Source organism: Gymnoscopelus microlampas (genome assembly GCF_963454915.1).
Source record: "Gymnoscopelus microlampas genome assembly, chromosome: 14".
NCBI lineage: Eukaryota > Metazoa > Chordata > Actinopteri > Myctophiformes > Myctophidae > Gymnoscopelus > Gymnoscopelus microlampas.
This window is the reverse complement of record NC_139951.1, coordinates 45,826,877-45,840,132: the sequence shown is the minus strand read 5'-3', so window position 1 is coordinate 45,840,132 and position 13,256 is coordinate 45,826,877. Positions and strand designations below refer to the sequence as shown.

The window sequence follows — 13,256 nt, the reverse complement described above, 5'->3', positions numbered from 1 at the left end:
TTTCCGATTTGCCTGGGATGAGGTTGCTACAGCGATCAGTTTGCCTTATAAGGGAGATCAACAGGCTTTGGCTTCCTTGATTGGCCAACCCAACCCATCGGCTTCACGGATCGGCCAAACTTTGCGTGACATTCATACGCGCTGAACCAATATAAGTACAGCACACAACAATACTCCATTTAGATGAACTCGAAGGATCCGGTTTATCTACGGTGGTGCTGGTGTGAAAGATGTTCTACTGGACGGTGTATCTGAATGGACCTAAAACCAAGGGTCATACTGCGGTGGCCGTGGGGCACAAGCTGTACTGCTTTGGAGGGGATTGTTACGAGGATCAGATCGGTGTACACATCTTCAACACAGTGTCATTATGCTGGACGAAGTTTCCTCCAGCAACAAATAGAAGAGAAGAACGTCACCCTGAGGTTCCCTCCAATCGCTGGGGCCACACAGCTGTGCTAATAGAATTTGTCGTCTACATATGGGGGGGTGAGAAGTATAGTACAGGGAGGAACTGCAACCTTCTTTATGCATTTGATGTCGACTCCCACAGATGGTTCAAGACCAACGTTTATGGAACAATTCCAGAGGGGAGGAGGCACCATTCAGCCTGTGTCTTGGTAAACGTCATGTATATCTATGGAGGATATGACATCATGACTGGATTCACTAAGGACATCTACAAGTTAGACACCACCACAATGGTCTGGTCTTTCATTCGCCATCCGCCATCTGCCTCATCAGGTCACTCTGCCACCATCATCGGGACAAAGATGTTTGTATTCGGGGGCAGGGAGAGCGGCAACAACATCAGAGTGTTTGACACAGAGACCAACTCCTGGCTGATTACGCCTTCCGCACAGATTCTTCCAGAAGCACGGTATGGACATTCAGCCTTTCCCTACAATGGAGAGCTGTACATATTTGGTGGCTTCACCGAGAGTTTCCCGTTTTTCCAGTCCTTAAAGGATCTGTGGAAATTCAATCCAGAGACCACTTCCTGGAAGAGGGTTGATCCCAAGGGGAAAGACCAAAGACACGAATTTGTCGTATGTGCTGTTGCATGGTGGGAGATCGTGTCATCCTCTTTGGAGGAGAAGACTACGCACGCAGAGCCAGCGATGACCTGTACATCTTAGACTTAAGTCCCAGTCTGAAGATGTTATGCAAACGAGCCGTTACTCAATACAGACTGAAGAAGTCAGAACTCCCACACAACATATGTTGGGAACTGGCAGCCGTGACAAAACAAATGCAGCCCACAAAGAAAGAGAATAGAAAACAAATAAACAAAATAAAAAAGAGAGACCACCAAAAGTAAATTTATAGTGTAATAGTGTCACCCCAGTGCTAGTCTCGCGTAGCCAGACCCAACTGAAAATGAAAAACAGCGACCTCTGCTGTTTGTGATATTGTCTGTTGGGTCTGGCAGGAAGCAAACGGAACACCAGTGCGCAGGGAAACCGGGGTTTCATGTCTGCCTTCAGCGCATCACTTCCGGTTGGTGCGACTATGTTTTCATTCCCACTAACAATATTTCTACACGGAACACTAACACCACTTCTCCCAGAGAACATGGATGGTTTTGGTTATAAGCCCACTTGTTTCTATGATGAAAGAGTAAGTTAAAATGTGAATATCTTTCCGTGGTTTTGTCTGCTCCGAGGACGCTATTGTTAAATTAGTTTCAGTTAGTTTCGAGGGGGGAAGGGTGGACGGACACGTGAATCCCGCCCACTACATTTGATTGGGTAAAGCGGCCTGCTTCCTGATCTGAAGGCACACCCACTTGAAACCAATGCGCACGGGTTGTCAACACGGCTACCGACAGATTCCAACGCAGAGCAGAATCTGTTCTTGAGAGATTACCCCAGTGCCAGCAAAAAAACTATTGTTTTACCTACCTTTGAAAAATCATGGAATATTTTCCGTGACCGCTGTGCGCACGGAGATCGCTGCATTGCACACATGCACCCGGCCACGGGGGGAAAATAGTAGCTGCCCGCGACGCTCCATTGCAGAGCTGTGGCCTGTTGAAAAATGACTTGTTTTGGCTGTAAAGCAAGAGGAACGGAGATATATGGATTTCCCCTCAGGAAAGAAACAGGAAGTAAACGCTTTTTTTTTTTTTAAACTTCCGGGTCAATTCTTGGTCTGACGTCATCTGGCAGTGAAAGGATCATTCATAAGCTAGCCAACATCGCCATCTGGTGGAAAACCACTGAAAATCCCCAACACGTCTTACACGTCGTGGGTCTGTGGACTAAGTGCCAACGGACGTGTCAGCACGTCCATGGCAATCAAAGAGTTAATGTTCCACAGAGTCAAAAATAATCTCAAAATGTGAAGAAAAAAAAGAAATGTGGAGAGTTACTTACTTGGCCTACTTACGTCAGGCAGAAGAGCTGCTGCCGGGACGTCCTGTTGGAGGTCCGCTTCACTCGCCTCTTCATGATCGGCTTGACCGGGTCCAAACGAGCTGCACAGGCGTGTGTGTGTGTGTGTGCAGGGACGTGCACAGATAGACTCTAGGTGGTGCTAGAGCACCTGCCCTTTGCCCTCTTGACCAGAAGTGCCCTTTTGAAGGGGGTAAAAAAGTTTTTTTTTTCCCAGTTTACAGCAGGGGTCTTCAACAGGGGGTCCGGGACCCCTAGGGGGTCCTCAGAGTTACTACAGGGGGTCCGCCAAATCTTTATGTGATATGATTTTTCTTTTTACCATAACCACTCGAAGCCTAGCATCCCTTTTCTGAGGAGAACTTTAGCAAAAAATAGCAGATCTGCAAGCCCACAACGCCTCGCGCTGCGAGGCGTTGTGGGCTTGTAGATCGGCTATTTTTGGCAAAGAGGTATAGGTGTAGAGGGAAAAAAGAGCAGACCAAGTAAACAAAAAAAAGTATAATTTACTTGAGCACCTGCCCCTCAAAATGTCTGTGCACGCCACTGTGTGTGTGTGTGTGTGTGTGTGTGTGTGTGTGTGTGTGTGTGTGTGTTCACTGTTTGCTGTGTGTAGCTGAACACACTGTCTGCCGTGTAGCTGAACACACTGTGCCATGCAGTGTGGCAGATTTGCCTGGGCTGAGGTTGCTTTAACGATCAGTTTGCCTTGTAAGGGAGATCAACAGGCTTTGGCTTCCTTGATGGCTTGGCCATCGGCTTCACGGATTGGCCAAACCTTGCGTGACATTCATGAAAACATGTGTTACAATGCATATGCAGTGGCGGCTTATCCAACGGGCTTGAGGTGCTGAAGCACAGGGCACCAACCTTGTGGGGGGGGACCAAACGACGTGGGAAAAAAATTAACCCATTAATACCTGGAACGCATCTGTGTCACTTTAGATTTCTTTGGCTATTCAAAAATAGCAGATCTACAAGCTCATAGCGCGGCACCGAGTGCCGCGCTACGAGCTTGTAGATCTGCTATTTTTGAAAAATCGTGAAAATTATTATTTTTTGTATTTTTTTCCGATTTTTTGGGGGATTTCGGTTTTTTTTTAGACACAGCCTCAGGTCTTAACACATGGGGTGCCAGTTTTTTGAAAAAAAACACCGCGCCCCCGTTGACAAAACGCTCCCGGGGGACACCGCGCTGCTAGCCGTCGTGATTTTGGGGGATAAGCAATTACCTCAAGAACAGATACAATTTGTGTAATTTGGGCCATTTGGGCTGACCAATTGAAACACTTTTAATCCCTTTTTATCTGTTAAATTATTTGCACAGTTACTGCACGTTGGCATTGTAGGGCAGTATAATAAAGGTGCTCTTTGGTTGGGGACTCAAAACGTGCAACAAAGTTTTCTGCTGGAAAAAAAAGTGAAAAAGCATTTATTCTGATGGTTATTTCATCATTGAAATGAGTTTAACCCATTGATACCTGGAACGCTTCTGTGTCACTTTAGATGTCTTTGGCTATTCAAAAATAGCAGATATACAAGCTCATAGCGCGGCACCGAGTGCCGCGCTATGAGCTTGTAGATCTGCTATTTTTGAAAAATCTTGAAAACATTCTTTTTTTTCCCCCCAAAAACTGTTATGATTTAGATTTTTTTAAAGAACCGCCTCAGGTCTTAATGGGTTAAAAACTGTGACAGGGTGTATAAGTAATCCAGTACTCAAGTACAAATATGACAATGTTGAGTAATGTTTCTCCAGGAGTATACTTGGGACTCGAGTACTAGGGGGGGGTTAAGTACTTTGTCTACACCACTGCTCATTTCCCATGGAGACTGGCTGAAAGGTTAACCAGCCACGCTCTTCTATTGATGTATTAGAGAGAGAATACGGCCTCCATTTTTTAAAAGAGCAGAGCAAGACAGGGGTTTTATTATCACTTGAGGCTCGGCAAGGGGACATTTCTCTCTGTCACGTATGAAGAGGAATGATAGGGCTTGAAAGATGGCGTTTTCCTTTAATTGAAAGACACTGTTGACTGGTGAAGAGTTAAAAGTCCTCTGTGAGAGAGTTACGGAGGAGTAAAGGCAGTATGTAGTGCCATCTGCTGGACATGGATGGAAGCGTAGTTTTTCATGGTTGTGGCCGTGTCATGTTTTGCTAAGAACCAGCTTGCAATCAGTGGTGGAAAAAGTACTCAATTTCTTTACTTAACTCAAGTAAAAGTATCAATACTGCAATGTAGAATCACTCAAGCTCACCATGCGTCGCATCGTGACGCGTTGTGAGCTTGTAGATCGGCTGTTTTCAAATAGCCAATGTTTAAATAGGGCTGAAGTGGTTAATGTATGTTTTGTAATAATAATCAAAATCTACAAAGTAACTTGTAACTAATGTTTTCAAATAATTGTAGTGGAGTAAAAAATACAACATTTGCCTCTGAGATGTAGTGGAGTAGATTAGTAAAAGTGTTGAAAATTGGAAATACTAAAAGTACCTCAAAATTGCATTTAAGTACTTGAGTAAATGTACTTAGTTACTTTCTACCACTGCTTGCAATAAGTAGAAAGACAAAAAATGCACGCACACCGTCGTCAGATGCAAAGAAATATATGTTTGTTGATTGGGAACCTTGTTTTTGTTTTTTTGTTTTTTCCCCACATTCATTGGCCCTAGTTTGGTCTTCTCTGACACAGCTGTCACGTTAAGTGTCTTTTCTTTGTGTGTCAGACTCAGAACAGGGGTCAGAGGTTAAAAGAAGGGGCCCACATCAACCGCTCTCTCCTGGCGCTGGGCAACTGCATCAACGCTCTGAGCGAGAAGAACAGCAACAAGTATGTCAACTACCGGGACAGCAAGCTGACACGCCTGCTCAAGGTAGGAGCAACAACCACGCACTTTGATTAAGACTTAAAGGTAGGGTAAGTGATTTGCGTTGGTTAAAATAATTGTTAAATAGCTCTATATTCTGATAGTACTCATTGATATAGAGTGTTTGTTCAGTAAAAGGAGTCTCCTTGTCTCTCCACCTCTTTATTAAACAGAAAATGCATTTTCGTTCCAGTTTCAGTTTCAGTTTCATTTCCAATTGTATCCAATCAGGACAGAGAACTCAATCTGGATACAGATTAAACAAGTGAAATTGGAAGTGATGACCCTAAGAAATGAGCAGACACAATTGGAACTGGAACACTATAAAAATGAAGCTTAAAAATGGGTACTTTCTCCTGATTGGCTGAGATTTTGACACCTACCGAAAAATGTATTTTCTGTTTATTAAAGAGCTGGAGAGACATGGAGACTCCTGTTACTGAACAAACACTCTATAGCAATGATTACATCAGAATATAGTGTTTTAACCTTTTAACAAAATACTTTTTGTTTTAACCAAAAAATATCACTTACCCTACCTTTAATTAATTGTACAATAAATAGTGACAAGTTGACGGACAACAAGCTCACAACGCAATGTGATGTTTTGTGAGCTTGTAGATCTGCTATTAAGATTTTGCCTATAGGGCTGGGCAATTCAGTGAAAATATGTCAAGACCGATATTTAGAATGATTGGGCATTGCCGTGGCGGGGATTTTCTGGTTCCAGACCCCATGAAGTGTTCCCATAGAGCTTAACAAAAATATTTATATCGATTAATTTAAGCCTAGAATCAAGCCATCCAGGATCCTGGTGATTCATGACCATAAAACATTTGATTCTGTGATCAAATTAAAATAATTATTACTTATATGATACTATACTATATTTAACCCATTAAGACCTGAAGCAGATTCTACATGTCTCCTAAATCCCAACAGCATTCTGAAAAACGTATGTTTCTGTATCAGCGGTGCTCAATCTTTTTCATGTCAAGGTACCCCAAAGTTATATGTATTTGACCACGGGCGCCCCATCTCAAAATGTTTTGTTCCAGGGACCCCCCAGAAGCAACGATTTGAGTTACAAATGTCCGCTTGAAAAAATATATATTCAAAGATTTGCACACATTTTCACGATTTTTCAAAAATAGCCAAAGTATTTTTTTTTATGCTAAAAAGCATAAAAGAATGCTTTTTAGCTCAAATTAAAAAATTACACAGATGCGTTCCAGGTCTTAATGGGTTAAGAAATACCCTTTGTTTTGCGGTTTTCAAAAAAACAACAACTCCGAAACAAGCGTTTGATGGTCATGAATCACCAGGATCCTGGATGGCTTGATTCTATCGATTTGAAATCCTATCGCCCAGCCTTAATTTCAACCTATAATCAAACGCCCAAAATAAGGACGCCAGGTTGAATGTGGTTAAAAGTGCATTTTCTTTGTTTTGTTTCATTTTCTGTATACTGTATGTAACGTTTCGGTGCGTTACCTTTCCAGGACTCGTTGGGAGGGAACAGCCGCACGGTGATGATCGCCCACATAAGCCCCGCCTCCCTGGCGTTCGAGGAGTCCCGGAACACGCTGACGTACGCCGACCGTGCCAAAAGCATCCGCACACGGGTGAGACAGGACAACGTCATTATGATTATTTTTAGTGATTCTCAACCTTTTTCATTGAGAAATCTTAAAATGACACAGATGCGTTTACAAATGGAATCAAATAGAACATAAGGGTCCGTAAGGGAATTTGAACAAGGTGCCAATTAAAGGAGCTGTAAGTGCTATGTTTTGGCTAAAACAAAATGTTTTTTGGTTAAATAGTTAAAGGTTTTATATTCTGATTTTTTTTCTCTCCCAGTAACAGGGGCCACCCAGTCTCTCCAGCTCTTTTTACATTTTCAGGATGGTTCCAAATGTCATCCAATGCCACAAATATAATTTGTCATCTTGTTTTCCAGTTTTACCTACTCATGTATCAGTTTATCCTGTATGAGTTCCCTCTCCTGATAGGATGAAATTGGTATCCCAACCTGCAAAACGTATTTTCTGTTTATTAAAGAGCTGGACAGACATGGAGACCCCTGTTACTGAACAAACACTCCTATAGCAATAAGTACTATGGTAAATAATACATAACTCTTTAACACTTATTTTAACAACAAAATATCACTTACAGGACCTCAGACCTCAGACCTACTACATCAGCCAGTATATTGGGTGCTTAAGTACAGTATTTGAGTAAATGTACTTGTACTTCACGCCCCCCCCTCTCAGGTCAAGAAGAACCTCATCAACGTGTCGTACCACATAGCCCAGTACACCAACATCATCTCTGACCTGCGCTGCGAGATCCAGCGGCTCAAGAAGAAGATCGCCGATCAGGCGGGGCGCCAGCAGGTCAACTCGGAGAAAGCCGACATCCGCCATGTCCAGGGTGAGTGACGGACGGATGGACGGACGCCTTGTCCCGCCTTGTCAGTCCCTGACCTCCATCATTTCTCACAGTCAGAGAGCTGGCAGGCTGGCAGCTCTACTGGTACTTAATTATGTACCTCGAGGTCACACCGTTTTTTATTCCACTGGTACTCGGCACCGCACACTGGGGTGGTGTCACTGATAGTCCTTTGTCTACAGCAGCCATTTTGACATATTAATAGTAGTATAATGTTACATCCTTCACAGGTGTTACCAATACTATTTAATTAATCTCCTTTCCATTTAGTGTAAGCAGAGTGTTTCCAGTGAGCCAGCATAAACAATAGCAGCACCCTGACTCTGTTTGACCTGAATGGAACAGAGCTTTAATTAGTATCAGTGGCAACATTAGTAACTAACTAACATGGAGTAAGATAAGAACTATTTATTTCATTATGGCTGCCAGGTCTATTGTCACAGGGTGTTGAGTTTGGAGTGAAGACCTGCGTAATGTATGACCCAGCCCTCCATGGCACATCATTGAACCCCACTGGGCTAGCTCCTTCAGAAATGTGCTCATCCTTGTAAGCAGTGGTTCTCAACCAGTCCATTAAGTTTCATTTTAGGCTCTCAAGAGTTAAATTATTGTTAAACATCTGCAATACTTAATTAAATAATTGTTATTTTGATCAACGTTTGCCTGTCATCTCTCCTAAGTTTTGGGTCTGAGAGGCTAAATCTCATCAAATGGTGGTCAGTGGTTCAAATGCCGAATAAATAATGGACCTTTTACACTACATTACAGTCATTTAGCAGATGCTTTTATCCAAAGCGACTTAACAATAAGTGCAGTCAACAAAGGTAGGCAAGAAGACTACTAATCACCAGAAGTTATTTCTCTTCTAAAACAAGCAGCTAAGAGCATACCGCGATACAATATATCAGCTACATATATATATATGTATATATATATGTACCTACTTTCTTAAACTGATGAGACAAAATAGGAAAATCAAATGAACAAGATCTAAAACAAATAAGTGAATCAAATAAACAAGATCCAATAAAACAAGAGCTCATACAAATAATTGACAACATGTAGGCAAGGCTAAGAGGAAGGGTCAGGGTAGTGTTTCCTGAAGAGGTGGGTTTTCAGCCTGTGGCAAAAGATGGGCAGTGATATGAAAAGGGTTGAAAACCACTGTTTGTAAGCTCTCATGGCCAAAAGACATTTGTATTTTTCTTTTCTGTCTATATAGTTTCTCCTCAAACACACACATGCAACGTTGGCCAAATATATGGGTCAAAGATTCTTACGTACGTTCTGGCCTACTAGCCAAAAGAGACAGGAAACCAGTATGGCACCCTGGTCAAATTCAAGCAAATAATGCTCTCCTCTGTTCTCCTGTCTCCTCCTCTCCTCTGCTCTCTCCTCCTCTCCAGCGGAGGTGCAGGCTCACTCCAGCCACCAGGGCCGGGCGGAGATGGAGCGTCTGAGGGAGCAGCTCCTGGACGCGTTCCGCCAGCAGATGGAGATCAGGAGGAACCTGATGGAGCTGGAGAACAGCAGCATGGAGATCCAGATGGACACGTCCAAACACCTGCTCACCGTCGCAGAGTCAGTCCTTATATTAGCCCATTCAATCCGGGAACGCATCTGTGTCATTTCTTTTATTTCTTTGGGCTATTCTAGATTGGGTATTTATTATTTATATATCTATTGGGTAGATCTGCTATTTTCGAAAAAACGTGAAAATGTGCGCAAATCTTTGAATATATATATATTTTTAAAGCGAACATTTGTAACTCAAATCTTTGCTTCAGATCAGAGTTAAAAATTCATATATAACATATGAATATATATTCAAAGATTTGCACACATTTTGTCCAAGATTTTTCCGAAAAATAGCAGATCTACAAGCTCATAGCACGGCACTCGGTGCCGCGCTATGAGCCAGGTCGCTTATGTCGCTATGAGGACGACATAAGCCAAAAATAGTTGATCTACAAGCTCACAAAGCATCGCTTACCAACGCTTTGTGAGAGAGATTTGGAGTTTAGACGGAAAAAGCTGCTCAAGTGCAGTTGCAACTCCGGTCCGTTTCACTGAGACGAGACGAGAGGCTTAAGTGGTTAATGCATGTTTTGTATTAATAATTTTAATCTGCAAAGTAACTAAAGCTGTCAATAATTAGAGTATAGTAAAAAGTACAATATTTGCCTCTTGAGATGTAGTGGTGGAGTAGAAGTATTTAAACCAGGGGTCTTCAACAGGGGGTCCGGGACCCCTAAGGGGTCCTCAGAGTTACTACAGGGGGTCCGCCAAATCTTTGTGTGATATGATTTTTTTTCTTTTACATTAACCACTTGAACCCTAGCATCCCTTTTCTGAGGAGAACTTTGGCCAAAAACAGCAGCTTGTAGATCGGCTATTTTTGGCTTGTAGATCGGCTATTTTTGGCTATTTTTGGCTATTTTTGGCTTGTAGATCGGCTATTTTTGGCAATTTTTTTGGCTTGTACATCGGCTATTTTTGGCTATTTTTGGCTTGTAGATCGGCTATTTTTGGCAAGAGTTATAAGTGTAGAGGGGAAAAAAAGCTTAATCTGAAACACAATTTTATACAATATAGAGGGGGTCCCTGCTTCATCTCTCTCTCTGCTAGGGGGTCCTTGGCCTGAAAAGGTTGAAGACCCCTGATTTAAACTAAAAGTATTGGAAAAATTGACATAATGAAATAAAGTAAAATAACCAATTATTTTTTACTCAAGTACAGTACTGGAGTAAATGTACTTTGTTGCTTTGGTTTGGTTCAAGCTGGGAACAGGAGCGCTGCAAGAGGAGCAGGAAGTGGCGTGCGGAGAGGAGGAAGGAGAGCGTGAACAAGGACGAGAGCGAGAAGGAGTCGGACTGTCCCGAGTCGCCCCCGGACATGAGCACGGAGACCCGGGAGGTGTGCCTGGCCCGAGAGACCCTCGTCACGCTCATGAGCCAGCAGAAGAAGATCAGCAAGCAGAAGGTATACTGTAGGACTCTGCACTCACCACTAGAGGGAGCTGATGACCTATATAAAAGGTCCAGCGTTAAATCCTTTCATCGTAGTAGAGCCTAAATTATGTCAGATATTTTGGGTTCCGATGCTGATCCCTATTTTGGAGAGTCCTAGACCAGTGGTTCTCAAACTTCTTCAGGTCAAGGACCCCCAAAATGATATGTATTTGGCCGAGGACCCCCATATAAAAATATTTTGTTCCAGGGACCCCCCAGAAGCAAAGATTTGAGTTACAAATGTTCGCTTTGAAAATATATATATTCAAAGATTTGCACAAATTTAAGATTTTTCAAAAATAGCAGATCTACAAGCTCATAGCGCGGTACTCGGTGCCGCACTATGAGCTTGTATATCTGCTATTTTTTAATAGCCAAAGTATAAAAGGTCATAATTATTCTGATGCTATATTTACACATTTTTCTGGGTACCCCCTGGAACACCCTCAAGTACCCCTGGGGGTCCCCGGACCCCACTTTGAGAAACAATGTCCTAGACCGCCGCTTACCAGTGGTGTAAAGTAACTTAAGTACATTTAAAATTTTGAAGTACTTTTACTTTACTGGAGTATTTCCAATTTTCTGTACTTTCACTTCTACTCCACTACATCTCAGAGGCAAATATTGTACTTTTACTCCACTATAATTATTTGAAAACTTAAGTTACTAGTTACTTTGCAAATTTTGATTCTTACATTATAAAACATACATTCACCACTTTAGCCCTATTTTATACCTAGGCTATTTGAAAATAGCCAATCTACAAGCTCACAACGCGTCGCATCGCGACGCGTTGTGAGCTTGTAGATTGTCTATTTTCAAACATTTTAGTACTTTTACTTTTGGTACTTTAAGTATATTTTGATGCCAACAATACTTGTTTTGCACTTTTACTCAGTTAACATTTTGAGCACGGAGCACTTTCACTTGTAACAGAGTATTTTTATATTGTGGTATTGCTACCTTTTTACTTAAGTAAAAATATCTGAGTACTTCTTCCAATGCTATAGGCGTCGTTGGAGCGCCGGTTCCTGGAGCTGCGGGAGCGCGCGCGCGCCCTGGAGGAGCTGCTCCCGCGCAGGGTGAGCTCCGAGGAGCAGCGGGAGGTGCTGGGCCTCCTCTGCAAGGTGCACGAGCTGGAGATCGAGAACGCCGAGATGCAGTCGCACGCCCTGCTCAAGGACAACGTGATCCGGCAGAAGAACGTGGCGGTGCAGCGCTTCGAGCAGCACCGCCACCTCTGTGACCAGATCATACAGCAGCAGAGACGCTTCATAGACGGTCAGTGAGTTAAACTACCAGCTGCCGCCTGCAGAGGGCGCAAAGTTCCCCTTTGTATATTTATTTTGATTATAGACCTGCATGAATTTCATGTTTTGTAATTCCATTAAAACCGGGAAAGCATCTGTGTCATTTTTAAGATTTATTTGGCTATTCAAAAATAGTAGATATACAAGCTCATAGCGCGGCAGCTTGTAGATCTTCCGTTTATTTATTTTTTATTGTGGAAAATTTGCGCAAATCTTTGAATATATATATGAATATATTTTATGTTTTAGAGTGAACATTTTTAACTCCGATTCTGGGGGGGTCTCTGGAACAACTTATTTTGAGATGGGGGTCCGTGGCCAAATACATATCATTTTGGGGGGTCCTTGACATGGAAAAGTTGGAGCACTACTGATATAGCAACATACTGTTAGGATTTAGAAAACGTTTTTAGATTATGTATTTGGCCGCGGACCCCATCTCAAAATGTGTTGTTCCAGGGACCTCCACCAGAAGCAAAGATTTGAGTTACAAATGTTAGTTTTAAAAATATACATATTCAAAGATTTGCACACATTTTCATGATTTAAAAAAAAATAGCAGATCTACAAGCTCATAGCGTGGTACCGAGCTTGTATATCTGCTATTTTTGAATAGCCCAAAGAAAAGAGAAAAAAAAGCCACAGATGCGTTCCCGGTCTTAACACATTCCATGCCAGAGGTTAATCTCATAATGTACTCACCAGTGCCAACGTTTTATTGTTGATTTTTAGTTTTTTTCACGTCGCCATAGACCTCGTTAAAATCCTTAAGATTGAGCTCTAAACTGTTTGTAAACTCAGCGGAGATCCTTCTCCGTCGGCCACTAAAAATCCCATGCAAAACGGAGACCGCCATTTGTAGTTACAACGGTTTATGTTAAACAGTGATCAGCGAGGAGAAAAACTACAACGAGAAAATGGCGTTTCAGTTTCGTCATTAGAGGCCGACGGGATCGGCAAAACCGGATCCCGGATAATTCCGTTTCCGGTGGTGCTACAATGAAATGTGCCGTATCGAAAATTGAAAAAAGTGCAATGTGAACTTTTTTTTTTCGAAAAAAAGAAAAAAAACACCACTTCGCGCAGGTCTACGCGATTGGCACGTGGCGGCTTTAAATAGGTTTGCGTAGGTCTACGCGATTGGCAGTCAATGTGTTAATGAAGTAAATAAAGGTTGGCGATGATGATGATTATGACTCTGTCTGTCTGTCTG

General features: G+C 42.4%; 1 protein-coding gene across 1 annotated transcript in view; it reads left to right on the top strand.

Annotated features, from left to right (window-relative positions):
- Window positions 1-13,256, top strand: part of kif19 (kinesin family member 19) — an 84,256-nt gene that overhangs the window by 64,028 nt on the left and 6,972 nt on the right. Inside the window, exons 8-13 of the mRNA XM_084078690.1 lie at window positions 5,125-5,271; window positions 6,768-6,890; window positions 7,545-7,704; window positions 9,129-9,303; window positions 10,503-10,704; window positions 11,744-12,014. Of these exons, the coding sequence (XP_083934816.1) occupies window positions 5,125-5,271; window positions 6,768-6,890; window positions 7,545-7,704; window positions 9,129-9,303; window positions 10,503-10,704; window positions 11,744-12,014 (1,078 nt within the window). The remainder of the gene's footprint in view (window positions 1-5,124; window positions 5,272-6,767; window positions 6,891-7,544; window positions 7,705-9,128; window positions 9,304-10,502; window positions 10,705-11,743; window positions 12,015-13,256) is intronic.